The 26,040-nt window shown below is 37.3% G+C and overlaps 3 protein-coding genes across 8 annotated transcripts; 1 reads left to right on the top strand and 2 right to left on the bottom strand.

Moving 5' to 3' along the window:
- The first annotated feature begins 919 nt into the window (after nucleotides 1-919).
- LOC103701141 (Pentatricopeptide repeat (PPR-like) superfamily protein) lies at nucleotides 920-11,605 on the top strand. 6 transcript variants are annotated; one of them, XM_017841313.5, is made up of 5 exons: nucleotides 920-3,217; nucleotides 3,433-3,564; nucleotides 5,094-5,164; nucleotides 9,730-9,814; nucleotides 10,857-11,605. In XM_017841313.5, exon 1 carries the CDS (start codon nucleotides 1,201-1,203, stop codon nucleotides 3,211-3,213), a length of 2,013 nt encoding a protein of 670 aa, XP_017696802.4. In that variant the 5' UTR covers nucleotides 920-1,200; the 3' UTR covers nucleotides 3,214-3,217; nucleotides 3,433-3,564; nucleotides 5,094-5,164; nucleotides 9,730-9,814; nucleotides 10,857-11,605. The 6 variants fall into 6 exon arrangements, with proteins under 6 accessions (XP_017696802.4, XP_088558738.2, XP_017696800.4 ...); XM_088702612.2 differs by having other exon boundaries at nucleotides 9,701-9,814; XM_017841311.5 differs by having other exon boundaries at nucleotides 5,088-5,164.
- A 772-nt stretch (nucleotides 11,606-12,377) lies between these two features.
- Nucleotides 12,378-18,918, bottom strand: LOC103701026 (Golgi apparatus membrane protein-like protein ECHIDNA). The gene is made up of 6 exons (XM_008782960.5): nucleotides 18,760-18,918; nucleotides 18,304-18,360; nucleotides 18,006-18,209; nucleotides 17,830-17,889; nucleotides 14,490-14,616; nucleotides 12,378-12,710 (listed from the first exon to the last, which is right to left on the bottom strand). Exons 1-6 carry the CDS (start codon nucleotides 18,772-18,774, stop codon nucleotides 12,622-12,624), a joined length of 552 nt encoding a protein of 183 aa, XP_008781182.3. The 5' UTR covers nucleotides 18,775-18,918; the 3' UTR covers nucleotides 12,378-12,621.
- Nucleotides 18,919-20,499: 1,581 nt separating this feature from the next.
- Nucleotides 20,500-26,040, bottom strand: RPS1 (ribosomal protein S1). Its single transcript, XM_008782961.5, has 7 exons — nucleotides 25,636-26,040; nucleotides 24,399-24,674; nucleotides 22,551-22,631; nucleotides 21,557-21,838; nucleotides 21,366-21,476; nucleotides 21,196-21,282; nucleotides 20,500-20,781 (listed from the first exon to the last, which is right to left on the bottom strand). Exons 1-7 carry the CDS (start codon nucleotides 25,927-25,929, stop codon nucleotides 20,653-20,655), a joined length of 1,260 nt encoding a protein of 419 aa, XP_008781183.1. The 5' UTR covers nucleotides 25,930-26,040; the 3' UTR covers nucleotides 20,500-20,652.

Below are 26,040 nucleotides of genomic sequence, written 5' to 3'. Positions count from 1 at the left end.
GATTTCTTATCTTGGGCTGAACTTGGGCCGGATGTCTCTGGGATGCTAGACTTGTCTGAATTTCTGAGTACCGAATTCAAGCCCAAACCAACCTGAACCAACCTGAAATTATGACTACATACCTCGCAATCCTTTCAATCAGAAAAACTATTTTTTTTTCCTAAAGCCAATTTAAGATACAGATATTAATTTCTTTTGTTATTTATAATGTGGCACCAAAATCCAGCATCATGTCCGTTTTAAATTTATTTGTCTGGGATCCCAGTAAATAAAATAAAATATTATATAGGATTCACTCACCACAACTATAACATAATACCTAAATGGTCATAATTGAGACTAGACCTTTCTAGTTCAACTCTGACTTATACAGGATACAATATAAATAAAAATAATTCAACCTTGAATTGGAGGGGATATCTACTCCTCTTAGTTGAAAAAAAAAATTTAGTATCTGTCCTATTAAATGACTTTCAAATCCATCTTCTATACCAGAATGGTTTAATTTATTCAATTTATCAAAAAAAGAAAATGAATGATCTAGTATCCAAATCAAAGATTCATATGGTAGATTGTAATTTTTTTCATTAAAAATATCCAGAACCAAAAATCCCATTTTTTTAAACTAAAATACTTTCTTATATATTTATTTATATATCAAATTGATACATTAGGCCAAAGATAACTAAAATATATAATAATTATATATATATATACTTTTAATAGTATAGATTATAATCAACATTGTGGATCTCAATTATAGTACATGACTGTTAATTTTGGATATGAGAGAATTAGATGCCTTCACCTCTCAAGATAAAAAATTAGACATGTTTTAGGTAAATATAAATGAATGATATCTAAGCTTAAGTTTTTGATTTTGTTTAAATATAATTTGGATTTGAGACGCCAATCTCTTGATCCGACCAGACCTTCTTGCAGAGTCTCAGCGACTCACACGTATAACTCCCGTGCTCTTCTCGTCCGCTATCCAACTTCTCAGAGCTGTTCGTGGCGGCGGAGCGGTCTCTCTTGGCATTCCATCCAAAGCCAAACCCGCGATCTTTCCGAGCCCCTCCAAACCCTTTTATCGACTCCAGATTCCTTCTCCAAGCTTCTCGAGTTCTAGCTCTGATGCATGGTTTGGTTACACGGATTCTCCTCTCAATTGTTCGACGAAATTCCTCTTAGAAGACTCTTATGTTTCTGGCTATCAGATGGAATGGGCCATTCCGAAAATCTGTTGGCATTCTGTATCTTTCTCGCTTCGCTTCCAAATACGACTTCTCCCGTTCCATACTCACCACAGAACCAAAAAGCTTGCCGGAACCCCACAAGAACCTATCGGAGATCTTTAAACCAACGGCGCCAACATTCGCCGAATCCTCTTCCAGGATTAGAAGGGCGTTGCAATCCAACAAATGGTCCGAGTCGGTGGAGATGGAGTTGCAGCGGCTTGATGTAGATTTGAACACCTATATTGTTAATCAGGTGCTGAAGAGCTTGTCGAATTCCAAAACGGCCTTCCATTTTTTCGTGTGGGCCGAATCCCAGCCAGGTTTTGAGCACGATCACTTCACCATCAAGTCTGTGATCTGTTTGCTGTTGAAAGATCAAAACTTTGATCTTCTATCAAAATTTTTAGGAAGAATAAGGAATAGTGAGTTCTCGCTGCACCGTTCTGTTTATCGGATTCTAATATCTGGTTATGTCCGGTCTGGTTTGATAGATTCAGCAATTCATACCTTTGATGAGATGTTAGCTTCTGATTGCCTCATATTTAGTGTGGAATACAATAGGTTTATAGGTGTACTAGTTAAAAAACATTGCTTTGATTTGGCTGAGAAGTATTACAACAAGATGATTACAAAGGGATTTTCTTTGAGCTCGTTTACATACTCAAGGTTCATTTCTGGTTTGTGCGAAGTGAAGAATCTTGGGCTTGTTGAGAGGCTCTTAGTAGATATGGATAAGATGGGGTCTGTCCCAGATATTTGGGCTTATAACATATATTTGAATTCTTTGTGCAAAGAGAAGAGGTTGGATGATGCTCTCATGGTGCTGCAAACTATGATTCAGAAAGGAAGAGAGCCTGATGTTGTCTCTTACACCACAATCATCGATGGTTTGTGTGTTATTAGACAGTTTTCAGCTGCTGTAGAGCTATGGAATGAAATGTTGAAAAAGGGGTTTAGGCCAGATGGTGTTGCCTGTGGTGCATTAGTATTTGGTTTGTGTAACCATGGGAAGGTTGATATGGCTTATGACCTGACAATGGGAATGATAAGGATGAAGATTGAGTTGAGTATTCCTGTTTATAATGCACTTATAAGTGGATTTTGTAAAGCTGGCAGATTTGATAAAGCCCAAGCAATAGTGTCATTCATGCGAAGAAATGGGTGCAAACCTGATTTGGTTACATGCAACATACTTTTGAATCATTATTGCAATGAAGTTATGCTGGATGAAGCTAAGAAATTGATAAAAAAGATGGATGCAAGTGGAATAACTCCTGACAGGCACAGTTACAATCAACTATTAAAGGGTCTTTGCAAGGCTAACCAGCTTAAAAAGGCTTACGCTTTAATAGCTCATGAAATGGATGCTAAAGGATTTTGTGATGTTGTATCCTGCAACATATTAATTGATGCATTCTGCAGGGCAAGTAACATGGGATCTGCATACAAGTTGTTCAAGGATATGGGTTCTAAGGGAATAATTGCAGATGCAGTGACATATGGCACTCTGATTAATGGATTCTTTAGAGTAGGCCAACCTGATCTAGCTGAGGAACTTTTTGATCAGATGCTTGATGCTGGAGTGGTTCCGAATGTCAATGCATATAATATTATGATACACCACCTTTGCAAGGCCGGTCGAATAGAACTTGCTCGCAGTACTTTTCATGACATGATGAAGAAGAGGATATCCCCTGATGTAGTTTCCTATAGCACTCTTATAAATGGGCTCTGCAGGGCTTTCAGAGTAAATGAAGCCATGAATCTATATGAAGATATGTGCAAGAGGGGTGTAACTCCTGACGATGTGACATACAAATTATTGATTGGAGGACTTCTAAAAGAAGGAAAGGTAATTTCAGCCTGTAGGATCTGGGACCATATGATGGAGTCTGGCTTTACTCTTGACAGATCAGTTTCTGAAAGACTGATACATGCAATCAAGTCTAAAAACACACAAGATATGAATTATTGAGAAGGTATGCTTTGCAGTAGCTAAAATCATTCAGATTATCTCGATAATCTTTTTCATAATATATTTGGTTGCTAATTAACCAGTTGGCTATTTTTGTTAAGCTATAGGATATAACTTTCTTGTAAAAAAATGGAGTCATTTGATTTCCAAGAGGAATATGTTTTCTGTTTAATCTGTTGTCTTGCAAAATTTCTCTTCATATTACTTGTTTGTCTGCAGCGTCTGGAGATTTCAGTCTGTGGTGAACATGATCAACTTGGTTAGTGCCTCTCCAAGTTCATGAAGATGCAAGTCCATAAGCAGAAGCATTTTATTCTCCAGGTTAGCCTGGAAAAGAAGACAGCTGTTGAGGTATGAATTCTGAACTTGTTCAGATACAAAAGTAATGATTAACACCAAATAGAAGTGTACAGGATGCTGCTAGTACATATCTAAGAAATCAAACCAAGTGCATCTCATTTGCAACCCACCCACCCCCCCACCCCCCCAAAAAAAAAACATTTCAGAGCCTTCACACTGATAGCGCATATGCTAGGGAAGAAAAGGGTTAAAGGGAGGTCCCACCAAATGGTTATGAAAACTGCCATCCAATATTTTGTTAGAGTAAACCTGACTACAGGTTCTTTTTGCGAAAAAATGACATTATTAGGTTGATTTGTAATTAGGGTTAAGGTGAGGTTTATATATTAAAATGATGGGTGTGATTTGCAAAAAGACCCAAAAATTGATGAATTGAACAAAGGATTGAGTGTGCCCATATTATGGAAACAAATAAAAAGTGGGGGAAGGAGACAGTGAAAAAATATTGATTTTTAAAGACAGTCCAAGTTCTTTCAATTTGTTTATCCAGTAAAAGATTTTTATCTCAAGTGGTAGGTTACATACAATCTTGATCATAATCTTTTCTACCATCATCATTATCTGAGACCTTTTCCATCAAGAAAGAATTAATTAAGGAGCCTAACTGTAAGTCAAGAACGCTCAGTTGAAGATAGTGTAGATTTTTATGACAGGTTATCAAGTTGATGGCTGATGATAACCCCCTAAATTTCCTTTTGAAGGTAATTTTTTTAGGCAAGAGAGGTGCCCTTTCTGAACCTGGAAGGCCATTTGGAAAAAAGACCGACCTTATTAGTCGCAGTTTAAGCTCATTCAACTAGTCAGCAACACTATGCAATTCCTGTAGACTTGGTAAGAGCTAAATATATAGGAACCATGACATGGTTTGATTGAAGGAATTCTGTTCATATCTAAGGCACAAATTGTGGTCAAAGAATCAAATAGTCTCAAAGATCTGTACCTTTTTCTTAGTTTTCAAATCATTAGATACTTGCATTGAGGTAGAACCTATCTTTTTTTTCTCCAGCATGTCATTAATTTCAACAAGTTGGAAGTTGCAACACTTCACTTCCCATGCCCCCCCATGTTCCTTGTCAATTTAAAAATTTCTGTGAGGTTAAAAAGGTACCAGCCATACCCGAGAAATACTTCTAGGTGATTGTCTATTCTCCAATGAAGAGAGGTTTATCTTGTTCTCTCCTATTTACAAGGATGGTTTTCAAAATTGCTTTGCTGACAGGATTGTAACTGATTTTTAGTTTATAACTTTAATAATGAATGCTGTGTCTGCTAATATATGGCCAAATGTTTCAATGTTGAATAAAATCACTCAAAGACTCTTCATGAGACAATAAGCTGATAAACTGCACAATTGCCTGAAAACATTTCAAGAATGCATCGCTTGTCATACACTATGATATTCATTATCTTTATGGCACTCGATTCTTCCTGAAAGAAGAGGATGCAGTAAAGATACTTACATATTCTACTTTCATTTTTTTATCTGAGAGGCTGATATTGAGGTTATTTGCAAGAATTAGGGGACAATGGTGACTGAGGCATGAGCATGTTCCGAGGAAATTATGGACATGAAAACTACTTTTCCAGCTAGGTAAGGTTCATGCATTTGTTAATGATGCAAGGTTTTCTTCAGAGCAACTTTTTTTCTCCCAGTACCTGTAAAAGAGTGAGATTTTGCATTACTGCAGTCAGTTTCAGAACATTTGTATGTATATTATGATGGGAAGTTATGTGCTTAGTTGAATTGTTAAGTTGGAGAGTGCTTTAACCCACAACTTTAGCTATGTTGTATTTTTTCCCTTTACAAATTAAAAGATGCTATGTAAGTATATCAATGAGCTTATGCTAAACACGCTCATAGGCAATATCATTGACTGGTCACATATGGCATCTTATGCAGCATAAGTAGCTTGTGGGTTAATATTATAGTAGCATAGGAAACCAATTTAGTTTTGAAAATAGTTAATAACAAAAAAAAAAAAAGATGTATATGAAGTCTTAGAACCAAAAGCATTTCTGTAGTAGAAGATTTCTGAAAAGTTGTACAGAAGTTTGATTTAAGTCAGGCATTACCTAAAGAGTGTTTTATTGACTACTGATTTAGACGCATATGCATCATAAATTAGAGAAATCCTTGTGGAATGTAGTTAAATTAGGCTATGTGATATTTTTTGTATTTTTCACTCAGAGGGTAAATAGCTCATAAATCATGCCATCACAATGCATGTATATATTTTAATTGGCAAATGATGATATGTGAATACTATAAGATTTTTAGATGTTATTTTGACTCAACTATCTTTTAACAACAAACCTTTATTGTGAACTTGATAGTCTGAAACAATCTGTAAAGTGATTCCTCTGAGCCCACTTTTTCCTTTTTGGTGTCTCTTTACTAAGAACTCAATTTACTTCTTAAGCATCTTTCTGGTTTTCTCTAGCATTTGCTTCTTACCAACTGTTTGGCAGCATTGGAAGACCTCAGTTTTTACACCCAGATATACGGTTGAATATGGATTAGTAAGCGTGACCAGATCCAAATCTAGATTCAGAACATGCTATCAATATTGGGTCCTGATACCTGTCCTGTATAGTAATTTCCCTGTGGGTCAGATATTTGTGGAGCCAAGTAAAACTACCTAACCATAACAAAATTAGTTTAGAGTTCTTGGTCTGGACTACTATATTCAGCTGGACCTGAAGACACTTTGGATTGGACCAAAATTGACCAGGCTCCATTGAGTGAATAGTTTATTTCTAGAAAGCAACAAATCTGGGCCCAACCCTTTTTCTCTCCTAATTTAAAAATTCTGGAATTTGGACATGATGGAGAATTACCTCTAGGCTTACATGGATGACTTTATTGATGCATAAATGTACTTACATATACAGGATTGCCTAGGAATTGACCGACGAACTAACATGGTACTAGTGTCGGGCATGTGAGATGCATGATTGGGGGTGAAAGAAAGCACGAACAGAATTTAGCTTGTGAATTTCCCCGACTTCAAGCAAAAGAGCTATACTAATTAGGGTGTGTTTGATCAAAAAGAAGTATATCTAAAGCTTCTGTGGAAGGGACAATTGGCTTTGTAAGTGGCAAAATGTCATGCCCCAAATTCGAGACATAACACGGCCATGCTACCAAGGGGTACAACCCATGATAACACGAAGCCAAACATTTTATTTAACTTTTAAATTCATCTCAAACAAAATATAATAAATAAACGTTCAATTTCATTATCCATTACATGCAATCAATACCGGTTTAGAGCGTCTAAATCCAAATATAAATACCAAATCCATAATTCTCAATATTCAGAAAATCATTAACTACAAATTTATAGTCAATTTAAAATACTAAAATTCTTCTACAAAATCGTTAAGCTTGTCAGCACGAACTCCAAGCCTGAACTATCCTTCGTTCCTATGGACCTATTTGTCTAGAGAGAGAAAAATAAAAAAAAGAGCTATATGAACGGCATAACTCAGTAAGTAAATCTTACTATATCTTACCAGATCGAGCATAAGTTTTTATATGATTCAATGCATCATTTGGAAAGTAAATTTATACTGTAAAATAAATATTTCATAAATATAATAGCAAACTGTGTCATAGCAAACCAGTTATGTGTGCACAAATCATGCAAGTTTGTAAAGCTAAAAGTGCAATTTAAAATATTTATAATTGTCGAATATTTGCTATTTATTCATACTTTAAATTAAAATAGTGCTCGCAGATTTTCCGCGCTATGGTCACTATAATCCGTGATAGAGCCATCTTCATAATCGACAGGATATATAGTTCAAATTTGTTACCAATTTTAATCCATTGGCAGAGGGCTTTTTTCGTTGGATGCTAGCTCCAGGGTATCGATTGGTCTCCATTTCTAGGGGCAGTCATAGCAATCTAAGAGTCTTTAGAAAATTTATATCTTTTTCATAAAACATACACATAGGTAGATGGAAAAAATACTAAATGGTATGATCAGATTTATACTATAATGAACAAGCTATTGTCATTAAAAACATTCATAGAACTACTTTTCATAATAAAACATGATTTTCATAATACATATGTTGATCCATAATTTTAAGAAAAGCATGATATTTTTACTAGCAAATTATATGCAAGAAAAACATAATAATTTAAAAAATAATGAGTGTAAGATCTATTTACCTCTTCCACCTTAAACCATCAAATTTCACTAGGCAAATTTGCTAAAGCTATTTAAAACATTAAAAGCGAGATTAATTTCTATTCGATAATTTTAATCGATGTAAAATAATAAGAAAATGAGACGGTCGGGTGATAGTATTCGGCGGCTCCGAGTAGGTCAGGTCGAAGCAACTCGATCAATGAATCATGGGGTATAGACTTGATCAGGGCCAAGGTCATTCGACAGGGTTTATCATCAGTGGATTCCAAGGACATTTAACAAGGTCAAAGTGATCGGTCTAGTAGACGGCTTGGGCACCAAGGCAGTTTAAGATCTTTTTCTAGAGGTCAACTCAGGTTCATAAATCAGGTCGATGGGACCCTGCATTGGGATCCAAAGGTCTTCTAGTGAGGGATGGGCTCTCTCTCTCTCCTCTTCTTCTTCTTCTTCTTCTCTTCTTTCTTTCTTCTTTCTTGGCAAAACAGAGGATGGAGGCAAACTGGTGGCTGATCATGATGATCTGGCGAGGCAGCAGCTGGCAGTGGTGGCGGGCAGCGGAGAGCGGCCGGCCGGCTGGATTTAGCCCAAAAATAGTGCCGAATAGGAGGATTTTTTTTGGCTCAGTTGTCCTCGGATCTCAGCCCAGTCGCTGGTGGCTAAGGTTCCAGCATCTGCTAGGGGCCAACTCAGAGATGGGGGCATCTCCGGAGGCGTCGGCAACCCTGTTTTCCGGCGAGCATAGTGACCCTAGGCGGACAACACATAAGAAGAAGAAAGAGGGGAAAAGAGGCGACGGTGGTCGGCGATCGTTGGTGATGCTCGAAAGGGGAGTTGGGAGGCCCTTATATAGAGTAGAGACTAGGGCTCCCTAGTCTCTAGTAGAACCCGAGATGGTGGAGGAGTCTTCTCCGTGTTCGAGCAGGTTTCTGCCCTTTTCAAATCCTACACGAGCCTTTGGGACATTCTAGGCCGGTTAGTGGACCGAGCCTGGTTCGGGTTTCTGGGTTGGGCTTCACACAAAAGATCAATGAATAAATAGAGTCTCAAACTTGCTTGCAGTGTAAAAGTAATGACATGAGTGAACTGATAAATATGTGGTAGGTACAATATTTGATAGGAATACCTAATTGTCTTGTGAGCTTGTTAAGGAAAGTAAGTGCTCAGCCTGCACTAACTTCAGTTTCAGTCATCTATTTTGAGTATCTTTCACCAGTTTACTATCAAAAAAAGTGCTCAGCCAGCACTAACTTCAGTTTCAGTCATCTTTTTTGAGTATCTTTTACCAGCTTACTATCAAAAAAGAGTACCTCGGATCAGTTATTCACCCATTGATGGGTGGCCACGTGGTTAGGTGGCTGGGCAAAATTTATACATTAGTTTTCATGTAGTGAGTGCAGGACTTTCTTCTTTGTAACGTATGTAACGTCGTAGCACTTGCCTCTCAGATAGGTAAACATGACCGAATCAGTTTTAAACTAGCTTCTCAAGAATCACGACGAATTAACTCAAAATTGTCAAATCATTCCAATGAACTTGCTCTTCCAAACTCTTTAATTGGAACAAATGATGAGGAAAGACTTATCACACTTGTTTATCATAGTCATGGTTCCTGGTCTTTTCTCATGTATATCTATTATTAAAGAAAAGAATTGAACTTTGCTAACTGAGTGCCACATGCATCATCAACAGGTTTTTGGTCATTTTCTTGCAAGCATAATCTTGACCTTGTTCCCTTGTGTTTTTTGACCATGTTTAACAATATAAATTATAATGTCCTGGCCTAGTTGGTTGCATATATTGTCCTTGCTATTCCTGAAAATTTTAGTCCAGAAGGAAATCTATCTTTAAATGCTACAGTTGGTTTCTGTTGATTGTCCTGATCTATTTGAAAATTTATTCTGCTTTCTTGCCATGCATAATTTCTTATGTTAACTTTATAGTTAAGTTCATTATTTTTTGAGCTACAGATATAGCAATTAATCTGGATGTTCTGCAGTGTGATGGGATAATATGTGAAACATTTGTCTTGAATTCGGTGTTCTGGAGCCCAATCTTGCAAATAGTGATTAACTAAACCTCTGGTATGACACTTCACTTTTAAATATTTTTTGAAATTGGATTGTTCTCAAATCTCTGTTTCCTTCTTTACCAACTTCAACAACTTTCATGAGTCTGCTAGAACTTCTACAATGAAAATGGTAGTTAATGGAGTCAAAATTCATGAAGAAAAATCTTTTTAACAATCTTTTCTTTTGAGGGAATTTTTTTAAAAATATTTCAGCAACTACCGTATCATAGTTTTGTATCTAGTTGGAATTGCTTTATAAACCATGCTTCACCACTTTCTTCCCATGACCTTGTTCTCCATCATGAAAATTGTTCTTAGACTCTCTTACTACTCCAATTCAAGCTTCTATGAACACATGCTCGTACCCTGGACCTTTCAACCCAATTCAGTTCCATGTTAGAGTCCTTAATTTATGTTGCAATCCCAGCCTTACCTTTAACATATTCTTATTCTGTCCCTACACAGTTCTGTTCGCACTTCCCTTAAATGTTTATCTTGCTTACATACTTCATCATTTATGCTCAATAATTTGGCCCAAAGGTCTTCAAAATGTTCCATGTGATCCACGCTGACTTGCAATTCTCAGAAACTCCAATTCCACTTATCAATAATTGTATTCTAAACGACATTTGCAAAATGAATTTCTGGATAAATGTATTTTGAACTATACTCCTAGGAAACTCATTGTGATTGATTTTATTGGAAGCCGTGTCTTCATCAATCTTCCCTCAAATATTTGCATTTCTGCTACTTGTCACAGCCATTAGTGCAAGCACTTGATATGGCAGTTAATAATATGTAAGTTTACGAGTCTGGGCTTTTCTCATAATACACCCATTTTATTTCTTATTGTTCAGGCAAGTGGATTGACCACATTATTCTTCAATGACCAAAACCAACATGATTCACATTGTTCTTTGTAGACAGTACTAATTGTTTAAAATATGTTTTGTGACACAGTGAACAGATTGATGTCATAATTGCTTAATGTAGTCACAGTGGATTCTCGTTTTGGAATTGAGCCGATTGACTTTACCTTAACCCTTATTTGTCAGAATCTGGAGCGAGCATGGGAGTGGATACCAATGCGAATGTGTGAAAGTGGACATTTTAAAAACACTCGAAGAAGAAACTGCCTAGGAAGCATGTGCATTTTGAATTACCACAGAGTTTCCAAACCTGCTACAGAGGCTTTTAGACCATGCATCAATGGTCACCATCCAATAGATTGCACTCTCTTTTATTATGAATCCATCTGGTAGTCAACTGATGTAAAAGCTACAATTTACATATCAGTCTTTTGAGATGGTGAAACTATATCTGCTTTGAATCATCATAAATGATTTGTCTTCGGCCACAAAGGGCGGCAGGGAACCACAGTAATCCAGCCTTTGTCAAAGATGCAGATCAAGTTTGAAGTGTAAATGTCTGGATGGAAATCAATCATATGTCAGGACCACACAGTTGGTCCCAAACTGATGGATTGAAGCTTCTTGCTTATGCTTGTGTTGAGGACATCTCAAAGCAATAATCATGGTGTCAACCATGCAACGTGTTGAATAAAAACTAAAGAAAGGTTGAAAGAGTTTTATATGGTTGTTTTACATCTGAGCTTCTGGTATATAATTTACTTGTTTCAGCTTTATATAACCTCAAGAGCTCGAGGATCTTTGGATGCCTGCGACAAAAATATAGAAAACACTTGGAATGTCATTTACGATGCAATTGGTTTCTTAGAATATCCTATTTTGTAAATTACTCGATTATTATTATGTTATACAGGGTGCTTGTTTGTATGATAAAATCTCAAAATGGTTCTAAAATCATGAAATGAAAATTCAAGTTTGAGTACAATTTTTCAGATTAACCTTTTTTTTCCCTCCATCTTCATTTTTTTTTATTATTTTGATCTCTCTTTAACAATCAAATGCTAAGATATCAAAAGTTTGAACTCATAAAAATATTGAATCATGATTGTAAGCCCTACCTCAACCCAACCAGAACCTCTGGAAAACTTAGGAGAAGCATAATTATCTAGACAAGAATTAATAGTGAAGCATAATCATCTAGACAAGAATTAAAGGTGTAAGAACCAGGTATGTTTATGGATCAATTGCGCAACTGGAATTTTTTGTTCAGGTTGAGACGATATAATTCAGACTTTCTTGCTTCTCCGGTGGGGTACTCACCTAAAGATCGGAATAAACCAATATCGCTAGTTGGCTGCCCTCAGTAAACAATCCTCGATTCATTCACACTTTGGTGTTAAACTGTACAGTTAACGAGCAAAATTTTGTTCCAGTTTACAACTCAGTAATGAGTAACATATTAGATCACTTTGCTAGTCAAACTAGCATTTGGTGTGAAGTTAGCAATCTCAAAACATTGACATAATTTAACATACATAGATTTATGGCCTCTTAATGACCCTTATATTTGCTTTGTAAAACAATGTTAAGACAGAATCTGCAGTGAAGTAGTCCTGAATGCAATGGTGGTTAAATAGCTGATACAAAACTAGGCCAGGAACAAATCACTTTCACAACCTTGCAACAGGGAAACTAGAGTCTACAACCTCATGGTAATGTGACTTTTTTTTTATTCAGGGATATTGATGAGAATGACCACACCAGCTTGTGAATGTTCCGCGTCTTGTATACAAAGATATCACAGATTGAAGGGTCCTCTACATAAAACGTGCACTATGCTATCATCTTACAGGCGGAAGACATCATGAATCAAACTACATGGTGATCAGAACACAAAAATTTCTTAATATCATGATTTTTACATTGTGCCCTCTATAACTCCTATACAACCTCACACAACACTGAAAGCTGATTGTAGTGTCGAGCTAAAACGTGATGCAATTGTCTGAGAAGCAAATTGTTGGATCTGTTTCTTGGCATCTGTAAGTACACAAGGAAAATTAAATATATCAGTCATCTAGAAGGCACTTGCTGCACAGAAACAAATGGTGCAATTTTCAATAAGAATAAAGAGAAGAAAAATTCAGGACATTTGAGAACATTGATAACTGCAAATTATAACCATACGTCATTGAGAAAACAGAAAAAAAGAACTAGCAAATTGGAATAAACAAGAACATGGGATTTCAAGAAAACTTAAGTGTTGGTTCTTGACATTGATGCTACAAATTGAAATTACATTGGACAGAAATCACATGGAGGCAGAGTTCTGGGCAAGGCTCATTGGAAGTTCAAACAGTTTCAGTTCTCGATATTAGCTTTTTCTCTGGACATTTTCCATTGTATCTAAAAACATAATTTTTCAGCTTTGTGATAAAAAACAAGGGACATTACACCCGTGAAAATCCTATGTGCCATCTAGGAAGTATTGTTGGTGTTTCCCACCACTTGAAGCAGCCAACTTGAACAGCAATAGCTGCAGCTTGATCATAGTTTAATTGTAGAAATGTGACACCAGATTGCTTTACCAAATTCTGATCTGCTTTTCACTACATCCAGCGGTAACAGCCTTTTCTCATCCAGTAACAATGATAAGGAAAAACCCACAGAATGCTTTTGCTCTGGCCAAGATTGCATGTGCCCTTTGGTCAAGAAAAACAAGAAAAGGAAAAACGAAAAACGAAAAAGAAAAAATACTGGAAGAGAGCCATGGCATGGACATCCTTGTACATGTACAGTATTGCTTCTAACTTGGTTATCCTGTGTGGTGGGAATGCATCTTTTCGCTTTAATCCCATATTGGCACATTTTTGAATTTTGACCGTATGATTACCTCATAAAATATTTGGAAACCAAACAAACCTCCATTCCAATTTAAGTGCTGCTCAGGTTCAGATTCAGACAAACTATTCATAACAGGCCTAGAGATTGCCCAAAACACTCAACCAGGTCCCTACTTTGTCTACAATTGACCAAGAATTTGACCAAATCCATTCAGCATAAGATCCCCAAATTTAGCCACTTCATGTGCCCCATTCAAATTAAATCAGACCTAAATAATTCTCCATGTGTTTCAGCTAACATCTTATTAGGTAGCAATTATTCAAGTGAAAGATTACAACTAGTGAAAGATCAAAAAACTATCAATAAAAAAGTTCTTCATTTTCAACCATTATCATAATAGAATTACCATTTCAATATCCAAAATTAAATGCTTTTAGAGAATAGACATTACTTGGGAGAAAATCATGGAGCACAAGAGAGACTATATTCCAAAGACTCATCAGACTAATGAAAAACTTAAGGACATCAATTTAGTTTTACCCAAAAACATGCTTGAACATGTTAAACTTTTCAAGATTACAAAAATGTTAGATACAAATGTTGAAGAATGATTGTAAATTATATATTCTCCAACAGTGGGAGAACTTCTTAACTCCTTTATGCTAGGAGACAGTTTATAAGTCTTTGCCTAGTACAGAGGGTCATGCACCACCGTTAACAGACCTAGCTATAACCCTAACATTTAGCTAATAAAGTAACACTAGCTTCACAAGAATTATGGCTCAGAACTGATAGAACAATGCAGTATACTCAGCTTTTGAATCTCTCAATGATGTTTAATGCTGACTATATACCATTCAAATTATGCTAGACTAACCCAGTTAAGAAAAAAACTACGCTAGCATAAAAGTCTGGGTCATCAAAGGTAAAAAAACATTCAAAACAGGCCAAGAGAGTATTAGATTGAACAACTACCTTTACGGCATTTTGTGAAGCCAACAATGTTTGCAATGCTGAGGCTCAGACAAACTCCAACAACTAATAGATAATCTGCTTGAAACCTTATAAGTGAGAATATCCCAAGGAAAATCCATGCAACAGCCTGCACCAATAAGAAGCATCCTCTCTCAGAACTAATTATAGATTCTCATGATAAAGCAAAGTTTCCCTGTCATGCACCTTTTCATTGCTATGATAGTGTATGATGAATTTATGATGGGTGATATTGAAGTTAATAAGAAACAGGAATAAAAAGTAGTGGAGAAATGCATGCCTACTTAGATTGCTAGAATGGAATAAAGAAAAAGATAAACATGAAGGAAATAACCATGTTTTGGATGGTGGTTTCAAGAGTTTTATATGATTTCTCAAAATTAAGCAGTCAAAATGGTATATGTCAAGGTTCACTAAAACGGGTACTCGAGGTTGTATCAACTGTCTACTAGTTCGGTATGGTACCAATACATACCATACGGACCTGAGGCATACTAGAACCAGAGAGAGGGAGAGGATGGGGGAGAGGGATGCAAAGAAGAAGCCGGGGAGTTGAGGATCTTTGGTGAAGCCGAAGTTGCACAAGCGGGGCTTCAAGGGAGGAGATGACAGAGGTGTCGAGGGATTCCATGGCAGAGGGTTTGTTTGAACAGAGAGGTTGAGAGGGAGAGATGTGGTGAAAGGGAGGGATGCGTAACGGTGGTCCATGCTCATCATTGTCAGGGATGGAAGTGATGGAACTCTAACCCTAGCACAAGAGAGGTGAGGAGGATTGAGAGGCGAGGAGGGTTGGAAGGCGGAAGAGGGTTGGGACTCGGGAGGGTATGCAAAAGCCTGAACTATCTAAATCACCCTGAAGCGAGTTGTACCGAGGGGTTGAGCGACCTAAACCTCCACTTTGTCCTAGTAATCAACTGACTCAAGTTAGTACGCCCTGAACTGGGTAGTTCAGGAGGAGATGGCTGAGCTCAGTATATATCATGACAAAGAGAGGTACCTCAGCAGCATTAAGGGTGAGGGTTTGGTAATATGCCCCTCGTTTGACTTTGGCTTCATTATGCTATGAGGATATCTTTACAAGTAGCGTCTCACATTACTACAGAAATTTACAGAAAAAACATGACTTATAAATGCTTATTAAACAACACAATATGTGGTTTTGCAAGATTTGCAGAAACTCATTAAGCTTGAAGAAAATGGAGATATCTTTTATGCATGCTACTTAAAAATTAGAATGTACAGAACAGAAGATTAGTAGCAGAAAATGCATAACTATCTCTTTGGAGCCTACATGGTTGAGTTGCGCTACTGTAACTTCATAATTGCTCCCTGACCTTTAAAACCAAGCTTTGGCAATAGTAAAACTGGCATTAAGTTAGGTTGGATTAAATAACTCTCAACCCATACCCAGCCCATTCATAATCAAGTTAAAAAGAATTAATCCATGCAATATTATATGGACAACTATCAAATCTGCCAACTGGTGTAACTTGTCACTTGTCAGTCATAAACCTTAAAAAAGTAAAAATGGAATAGGGCAAAGAAGAGATCTAGGACTAGGCATCCAAATAAAGTAAGAGACAGGTGAGAGGAGATCAAAGTGGAGAAGATGACATGATAAATCCTGAACATGTTGTCTGCTCCCCTTCTCTAATCAATTTTTTTTATTCTCTCTCTCTTAAACATGAAGTATATCATCTTCTTAATCACCCTAACCAGAACTTGACTAACCCATGGCCCACCTCCCCATTACCATTGTCTTATGGGCACATGGCTAAGATTTGAAAGCTTGTCCTATTAATTGGTACCTGTCAATCAGGGATCCAAGCACAGTACATTTATATTTGGACTGGACATGGGCAACCAATAACCAACCCGATTACAGAAAGCACAGTTAAAACCTTCTATTGCACTAGTTTGAGAAGGTTGGCAGGCCCAGGTTAGAAACTGCCACCCTAGGTTTCAGCAACTAGAGTCTCCCAAGTTCACTGCAATACATAATGTGAGATACAAGATAACAACCAATGTTCATAGGCAAAGTAGAGCATAAATGGAAAAAAAGTGCTCCTAAGCAGTCAAAAAGAAATGTAGAGTTATAGATTTGCTCCTTGAATTTTACTTGTATTTTCTAATGCTTTATTCTACTAAATTATACAAGCTATGCATCAATATTCAGTACCAATCTTTTGGTTAAAGGACAGGTCTTCTTCCTCTAATTGATAAAAGGATGCATGCTATACTTGATCGAGCTACTGATGGTTGTTAGGGATATCCAGAAGAAGAAAAGAAAAAAGAATAGTATAAAAAAGTGTACTTTTTGCCTAAGGATAACAACAAACTTCAATAGCACAGTACATGTTGGTTGTACGATTAGAAACTGAAGACATATTTCAATGATATGGAAGATGGGTCAGTAAATCCTAATAATGGCTTGAGTTTGGATTGCCTTTCAGTGACAAGGAGTTGAGATTATGTATACCAATTGGACCAAATGGTCATTACGATATCTAATTTGTGTAATGCGAAGTATATAAGCAATTCGATAGGTAAATGATAGATCTACAACAGTAAAAGATGGACAAATGTCACATGAAGGACAAGTACATACATACATATACATATACATACACATATATGCAGGTATCATTGCACTAGAGAGGAAAAAAATTTGTACCGGTAGAGTATTATGTGTCATTTTGGAGTTTGAAACTGGCTAACTTACTAAATTCTGTAGTTTTTAGCCTTCCTTTCGCATATGTTTCTCTAAATAAAATTTCTATAATTGCACATGCATGAAATCATGTAAGCAAGTATGTAGAAGTCTACATTAATACCTCTTTTTTTGAACTTTTAATAACACATGCATGCAAGTGTATCTTCGACAATACACACGCATAATCAACATATCCGTGCACACATGCCATATACATGTTATCCTAATAATGATGGTTAAAAAAACATTCTTGTGTTGTATTTTGATTGCCAACTTCTTAGTTCGTCATCCACATAATAACTTGTGAGAAGTGACAAGGCCTCTCTAGGAACCTCACAACTGATTCATAAAAGGAACACAAGCATATTACATCAGCGATAACCATCATTCCCTCTACTTGCAGATCTAGACAAAGGATGGAAACCACTTGCATCATGAGCACATAATTTATTATAAACTAATGTTCCTCAAAATTAAGGTTTGCAATCTCGGCAACGACACTCAATATACAGGATGTACTTAGTCTCGTTACCCTACTGGTATTGGTAGGGTACACCCCATACCAGGTGGTCGAGTCTGAGATTGCAAACCTTGCTCACAATAACTTACCGTGAGATAAAGTGTCCACCAAAAGAGCCATGAGTCCTTCTTATTCATGCGAGCAAGAGACTGAACATAAAGAAATAAGTAAGAGCATGAGATGCGTCGTCAAAGACAAACAGGAAAGAAAATAGACCTATCAAACAATTTCTAATTAAAACTCGTGTCAAGGTAACATTTCAAACCTCTTGATCCAAGCACTCAAACTTCCACACACTCTCTCCTTGTTCATTTATCTCATTCCACCACCTCAGACCAACCAATATCCGTCCACTCACATTCTTGACGACCCAAAAATCAAGAGCAGCAAGAAGAACAGTAACCACGAAAATGATCACAAAACTATTGAAGAAAAGAGCTGAGAGAATATAGAACGCCAATGCTGCAGCCTATCAACATCAAAGACGCCAAATTAGAAACCGACTTCAAAACAAAGGTAATCGCAAATTAAAACAAATAAGTACTCTTGGAGAAACAACAAACCTTGAAGAGAACATGGAAAAAACAAGTCCTCGGATTTGCATAATTTTCTCCTGTAGGCTGCAAACAGAAATCGCATCCTGCTCAGAAAAAAATAAAGTGCGAACCAAAGAATCGCTGAAATGCATCAAATCCTATCAAGATTTCGACATCAAAGGATCTAAATCAACCACTGAATAACACACAAGGTATGAGATCATTCAAATCCCGCAAGAAATCAGATCTGATCATTCTTGAATACTAGATCCAAGACTCAAGAACCAGAATTCCACCCAAAATTTGTGGTCGTCAAATCAAAATTCCGGATCCAGATAAGTCACGTCGCCGAAACCCTAGCAGCGCTAAGCGATTCGATACGAGGGAACGAATTGGCGGTGCCCAAACCCTAGAGATCTAACTGGTGCATGAGATCCAATCAATTGGAGAAAAGAAATTGCAGAGCTCGGCATAAGGGATTACCTGCACCCGCTCCATCTCGAGACGAGAGGGCTTGGGAATTGCTCGCCGAGATCTCTTGGTGTTCGTCTGTCGGTATCACGAGGGAAGAGGAGGTGTGGGTTGGTAAATAGCTCTCACTGCTCCGGTCCCTCCGCGACCAACCGACGGTCAGGCTGAGGAGCCAGGAAATTACCTGATAAAAATGACTCAAACCGGTCTAAGGAGTTTGTTCCGGTTCGAAACCAAGCCGGTTCTCAGGTGCGTTGATTCTAACAATTGGTGTCGATCTTTTTTTTCGTTGAAATGTTTTTAGGCTGCATATGAGAAATTTGCACCCAATTTTGGGTGCAGGAGAATTACTATGATTTCGATCTCCCATTTGATGAAAGATTTTATTCGTCATGTAAATGAATTGACAACTACCCTCATATTTTCCGGTCAGTTTGGATTTTCAACTTAGAAGACATTGAACTAGCTGGTAACTAAATTTATTAAAAACTGGGATATATATATATATATACACACACACAAAACTAGCTTGAAGATATGGACATGTATTTCATAGCCCGGTCGCCTTATCTTCTCCTATGCTCGGACACGGGAAAAAAAAAAAAAAAGAGTACTTAGATTAGATTTTTTTCTAAGAATGTTTAGGTACGTAAGTTAAGCCATATATCTGAAAGAATCTCTAAAGAGAGAAGGGCATTCTACATACTTGATGGGTGAAAATTAGTTTTTTTTTGCACGTTTAGCAAGCTTTTAAGATAGGAAAACAAACACAAAAACCATTTGCTTCTTGTTAATTATATATATAGATATTTGTTGAATTATGTTTTGCATTATGATAGCAAAATAAATGTCCCTCAGCCTCCACTATCATGTCCATAAACGCTTTGCATCACGGAGAACCGCAGAAGAAGATAAGGTGTGAAAAGATGAAAGAACAGGTCAAAAGAGACAAGTTTATTCCATGATCTACAGATTTTTAATATATTATGCTTCTGATTTGTCTTTCCTTCCCTCCTGATTCATTTCTTAGCTCCATGGCAGAAATTACTACCAACTAGTAATGCTATAGGGCTCCTGTTACATACGCAGGTACAGTTCTCTTGCGACATGGTACAAAGAAATTACATTTTTCATTGCCTTATAGAGGATTTGGTTGATTATAGTACTCTGCCGTATACTCAAGAGAAGGCAAACAAACAACAGAAACAGACATTAAAGACAAGTGCCACATAATGGTTGGAAAAAAACAAAACAAAAAAAAAAGCATGGTGATTGTTTAAAATTCCTTGTGCAAAGAAAGTAGGTCGGAGCCAAGTCGTGCTTCCTTTCAAGTCTTACCAAATGCACTAGAATGCATGGTCACTTGTAAATCAACCTCATTAGTATAACCAATAAGGAGATTGTTGATTAAGAGATGCATTTTGTCCTTCAACTTTTGGAGCATTCTCAAGCATCCAAAAAGATAATTTATATTCCCTTTCAAAATTATTTTTCTTATTCCTTTCCTTTTTTGGCTAATAAAAATCACATTCACCAGTTGACTCAAAATCCTATATCAACTACCACCACCCTATCTAACCAATTCCAAGTTCAGCAGAAAAGTTACTAGAAACCTTCAAATTATCCTCCCACAGGTTCCTTCCCGCATCTCCCATGGAAAAAAGAAAAATATTTCAGCTTCCAAGCAAGTTCATGGGGAACACCCAAAAAGAGTGAAAGCAGGTTTTCTGTAACAGTAGAGAATTAGTAACAGAACAAAAACAGGAGGATTTTCTTCTCATATCCAAAGCATTCATGTTAAAGTTAAAACTGAAAGTCTTGAGGTGAATTGCACAATCTCCTCATAAACATTTTGAACCTGCACAGCCCTATGAACATTTATATAACCTGATGCTGGTCCTGTATCTATTCATTTTCTTCTGCTGGTGTGACATCGTCTTCTGCAGGTGGCACATCACTCAAATCCAAGCCCTCAGCAGGCAAGTCTGATGTAAGGGGACCTAAAACCCCCTCAGAATTGAGAGTCAAGCCACTCTGCCAAAAGGAATAAAAATAAAAACCAATCAATTCAATGGTAATGATGCAGACTAGAACCAAGGATAGGTCCTATCATATCATCAAATGCTGATATTTTTCATTGTATTGAAATGTCTTAAAACGAATCTACACAAAGCACTGATAGGTAATAAACAGGCAAACAGTTCTTCCTATACATAAAATGTTAACTGACTCAAAGCTTTCCATGTCACAGATGATAAGAAAAACATAAATCAAGTTTTCCATATGATGTTGTGAATTCAACGCTACATGGGAGAAGTTATTTCTGTATTTCGAACCCATGACCTATAGGTCATAAAAGAGCAACCTTACCGTTGCACCAAGTCTCACCCTCCTGTGAAAGCATTCAGTTATAAAGGTTTGTATTTATCTGATAGGGCTAGCAAATACCTCAGGCTGGAACCTCAGCATGTCAGCTCGGGCCATCGCCTCTGCTTGAGCTATTCTCTGCCTGAACATCTGAGCCATTTCATCCGCCTAATAGAAACAAATTGGATCAGAAAGGTTGATGGCTATGAGTCTAGCAGAGGGAAGAAAAAGATAAACTTAATTAATATTACCTTCTCCAAAACAAGCTTTGGATTGCGGATCATGTCACCGGGGGTTGGTTCCAACTTTTTAGTAGACAGACTTACTCGGCCTCTTTCACGGTCATGACTCAGTATCATCACCTTATCGCATAAAGAATTTACAAGGATGAACTCATGGAGAAGACTGAAGCTGGGAAGTACAAATGAACTGAATGAAATACCTTGAGCGTATCACCAGGTTGCAGGACTGTTGAGATGTCTGAAACACGGTCATGACTAATCTGGCTAACATGCAGAAGGCCATTTATTCCACCAATATCAATGAAGGCACCATAAGGTTTCAAGCTCTGGACAGTTCCGAGGACAACTGAACCAATTCCAAGCTGAGCCTGACTATCTGCCATAGCCTTGCGGTTACTGAGTACAAGCCTAGATTGATCCTCATCAACCTCCACAAATTTAAGAGGTAGCTCCTTATCAATGAGTTCTTCTGCTGTTGATTTCTGGTTTAACATGGATTAAATACAGTGAATACTAATCAAACTGTTATATGAGGGTAGCATTTTGAATCCAAGTAAAAGAATTAAACAGTTATCAGTGACAAAACAACAGTGTGAGTCTTGCAAAGTTAGGCTGGACAAACCCACAAAGTTAGCAGATAAGTCAAGGCCTGTTTGCTATTGCTTTTGTTTTCTGCTGCTTCTTTTTTTTTCAAGAACCGAAGAAGAAAAAATGAACTGACTGAACAAAATGTATGATGACCCCCTTCTTATTGCTTTCCACAGAGTGAAAACTACAAGGAATAGCAAAAGTTTTGTATGAATACTATCTTTAACATCGATCTCCATGTGATAGTTTACTAATTTGTAGAGAAACAAGAACACAAAAAAATGACGATTCCAAACAGACCCTCAGTTAGTTAAGAAATGGAAAATCAAGTCATTTTCCAAATAGCTGAATCATGCAGGAAATCAAGTACAAATGTGCAATTAAACAGCACTCACAAAAGTAACTAAATAAAACTAAACTTTATTGAGAGAAGACTGAAAGACTTCTGCAATGAGGCCTGATACATGAAAATGACTTTAAAATGAATCAGCTATAAAATTAAATTTTAACTCATGGTTAGCAGAGGTCAATTTATTAAGCTCGACAGTCCAAGTAAAATAGCACCAATAAAAATTAAAGGATGCTAAAGCCAAGTTAAAGACCAACCGTTGAAATCTGTGAAAATGGAATAAAACCACGAAGGGCCTCCACTATGGCTACCACACCTCCTTTATTTCCCCCAATAACCTGCCATCCAGAATATTTGGTACAGCGCATCAGAAGGTAAAAATATAGGGAACACATTGCTCACAAGACAGTATGGTTGCCTCAATCAGATAATAACTTCATTCAATCTGATAATTGCTCATAACCGATAAAAATATTGTTAAATCTTAGTGGGACTTTTTGGTATCCCATTTTGAGTGTCCTCCATAATATGAGTCACATTTTAATGAAAACATATGAAACATATAAAATTTGTAATGCAACTCCAGCAACAGATCCGCATGTACTCCATATTGGATTCGTAAGCTTACAAAAGTTGAGTTCTATTTCATATAACTCCTCTTAGATTAAGTTCCACTCATGCTTTTTCTTTTTCTTGAAGAAGCAGTAGCATGTGAAGTAAAATGATGATGATGAGGAGGATGAGGAGGAGGAGGAAAAGAGAAAGAAACAGGGAAAAATCCAAGAAGTTTATAAAGGTGATAATAAAGGAGGTCCTGCAAGTTATGAAGTGACAACAAAGAGGAAGTCTATGAAACAATACAAGAAAGGGAAAAACCCAAGTAGTGAAAACCTAGGAGTCACTTACCAAAGCATTTGTGGGAAGAAAAAACCAAAAGCAATGAGACTAAGTCTTTCCAAAAGAAATCATATCATTTCCCACCTCTAGACTACTTTCACAATAGGGCTCTTTTCATGGTTTGAAAGTCGCGTCAAGGCCTGCTATTTCTTATTTTAACAAGCTTTCAGCTGACCAATAGTAATTTCTTCAATCATCCTCCTCTCAAAGATCTCCAGTAAAAGTTGCACAGGGATCACTTATGCCTGTAGTAAGATCAGATGTGGATAATCCAAAATAGGTGTTGGGGAAAAAGAGAAGAAAGAACATTTTGGTGTAAAGAGATGAGTTTTACTATAAAAAAAGGCATCTCCTAAATCAGTTATTCAACTAACAATGAGAGATTATGGAAAGAAATTTATCATCTGAGTATTCAACTATAGAAGAACCATTCTGTTTGAAGTTTAACAAAAAATTTCTTGGAAAGTTCATGGCTGTGGGGCTTGCTTGAAATTGTGAAAGTGAGAACATACTCCAATTATGTTGCATTATAAATTGAAAGCTTAAACTAAGTAGAAGATCCTTTGGGATGTTCACATAATTCATTCTCATTCATCAATCACAAGTGAGACATGTTGCTCTTGATTTAATTGCTGTGGAGAGAGGGGAGGGAGAGAGAGAGAGAGAGGATAATGAGAAACTAATTAGGACTGCACACATTTTAGACAAAATTGAAGTATCTGCTTTTGGGTATTCTGTTTATTGTGAGTTGATAGATCATTAGCAAGTGAGGCATGGAAGAGAAGGTTTGTACATATAGTCAAGCTGAGCTTATTATATCTCATTGTCAAGAATATGCTTACAGGCAAGTTGAACAGAAAGGGTTCACATAAATGACAGGAATATGCTTATAGGCAAAAAAAATTTGAAAAAGACAAGGTCGTAAGAAGTGATTGCAGCAGGACAGTGTAAATTATGAGCACAAGTCAGATAAATCCACATGCAACGACTATTATTATATCTACATAAACATAAAGAGAAGGCCTTGTCTTATCGAGACACATGGTTGTTAACTAGCAAGCTTGTACTAAACATTATCAAAATTTTCCAAATTTGGATGGGCGGTAGGTAACTCAAACAAACTTATCATGGGTCCAGTGTTCTCCAAAGAGGGAATCTATTTGTCACATAAAAAGGAATTAAGAAATTTTGTTGTTCCGGATCCTCACCTTACCCGTGACAATAACATCCTCAGCCTGAAGCTGCCTGCATCTTTCCCATGCAAGGTCATACTGAATTGACCGTAGGCTCAATATCAAGCTATCATCAGCCATATTCTCTCCAACTATAGTAAACTCGTCGACTAATCCTGGATATATACCTGCCTCTGCTACATGCTTGATTTTGTGAATACATGCTTCTTGAACAGGTAAGTACGCTGATGATTTTGCTGTGATATCAACAAGTGCGCCATTGACATCTGTCATAAAGACTGTCCCTTTAACCTGAAAGAAAAATGATGGATCAATCAATTAGGCATTCCAAGGCAACAAAGATATGCCGTAAATAACACAATGCCTACAGAAAGATCTGTCCAGCTAAAAAAAAAAAGAAACTTAGGGCCACAAATCAACAAAATAATAAATGTAACCAATAGAAGCTCTTGTCCAAGAACCCATTTGCACCATTTGTCCAAATCAATATCGAACATGGACTCCTTTATGCCCTACCCTGATTTGATGCATTTCCGTGTCAGCAATTTCAGAATAGACCCAGTAGATTCGGTTCAAGCTTTGAAATCATCCGGTACACTTTTTCTCCTTTTAATTAATTAATTCAATTACCAAAAGGAGCAAACCAGTGCATCCCAGCATATTCCTACATATCCACTAAGTTACAGAACAAATTCTAATTCCAGCTAGTAGCCAGCAATAAATTTACAGTCTTTCATTTTTCTATTTAATACTATGGACAAAAAACTAATGACAAGACTTGAAACCCTTATATATCCACAGTAAACAATACTATTGAAGATGCTATATATCGACGAATAGGATTATTTTTCAAATAAATTACAGGCTCAAATTGGCATACCAATTGCTAAATTAATCAATCAATGTGCATCAAAATTGTACCATACGTTGAAACCAAGGAAAAGGGTATTAAGTAATTGTCATAGAACCATTCTTGGGAACCCTTTGAAAAGAAAACTCAGCTCTCCTAATCAAATATCTATTTTTACACCCGCAAAGGATGAAATTTTTATTCAGCATTCCATGAAGGGACTCGATTTATCAACTCTAAACGAAACAATAAATCATCTAAGCAACTCAGTCCGCATCGAAATCAAACAATCCATCAAAAAACAGAAATTGCCCGAAGCAAAAGGGATTGAAACGTACTGAACTACACCAATTAGCACATAAAGCAGGCCAAATTTCGTCGGGTGAGAAAAAAAGGACGGACCTTGGTGCCGATCTCGGAGTTGAAGTCGTACTTGTCGAGGGCGGCGTGGAAGTCCTCGACGGTGAAGGAGACGGCCTCCATGGGTGCGGTGCGGCATCTCTCGGCGGCATCCTCGAAGAGATCCTTGAGCTTCTGCCGCTCCTTCTGGGCCGGCGTGATGGCGTAGGCCGCGGCGGCGACGGAGAAGGACGGCCGCCCCAGGGAAGGCTTGGAGGAAGAGGAGGTGGGCTTGGAGAGCGGGGACGAGGAGAGAGGCGGGCATCTCAGCCCGGAGAACTGCGCCACGGCGGCCATCTCGCTTCGCTATCCCCTTCCCTATCCAATTCCAACGGCCGACAAAGCGGAGCCGCAATAGAATCATAGAAGAGTGGGATCGAATGACCAACGGAAGGAGAGCTGGCGTCC

This window comes from Phoenix dactylifera, chromosome 8, assembly GCF_051530095.1.
Source record: "Phoenix dactylifera cultivar Ajwa chromosome 8, Ajwa_hap1_PhDact_Kaust_v1.1, whole genome shotgun sequence".
NCBI lineage: Eukaryota > Viridiplantae > Streptophyta > Magnoliopsida > Arecales > Arecaceae > Phoenix > Phoenix dactylifera.
Note: the sequence above shows the minus strand (reverse complement) of the source record. Positions and strands in the feature narration are given on the sequence as shown.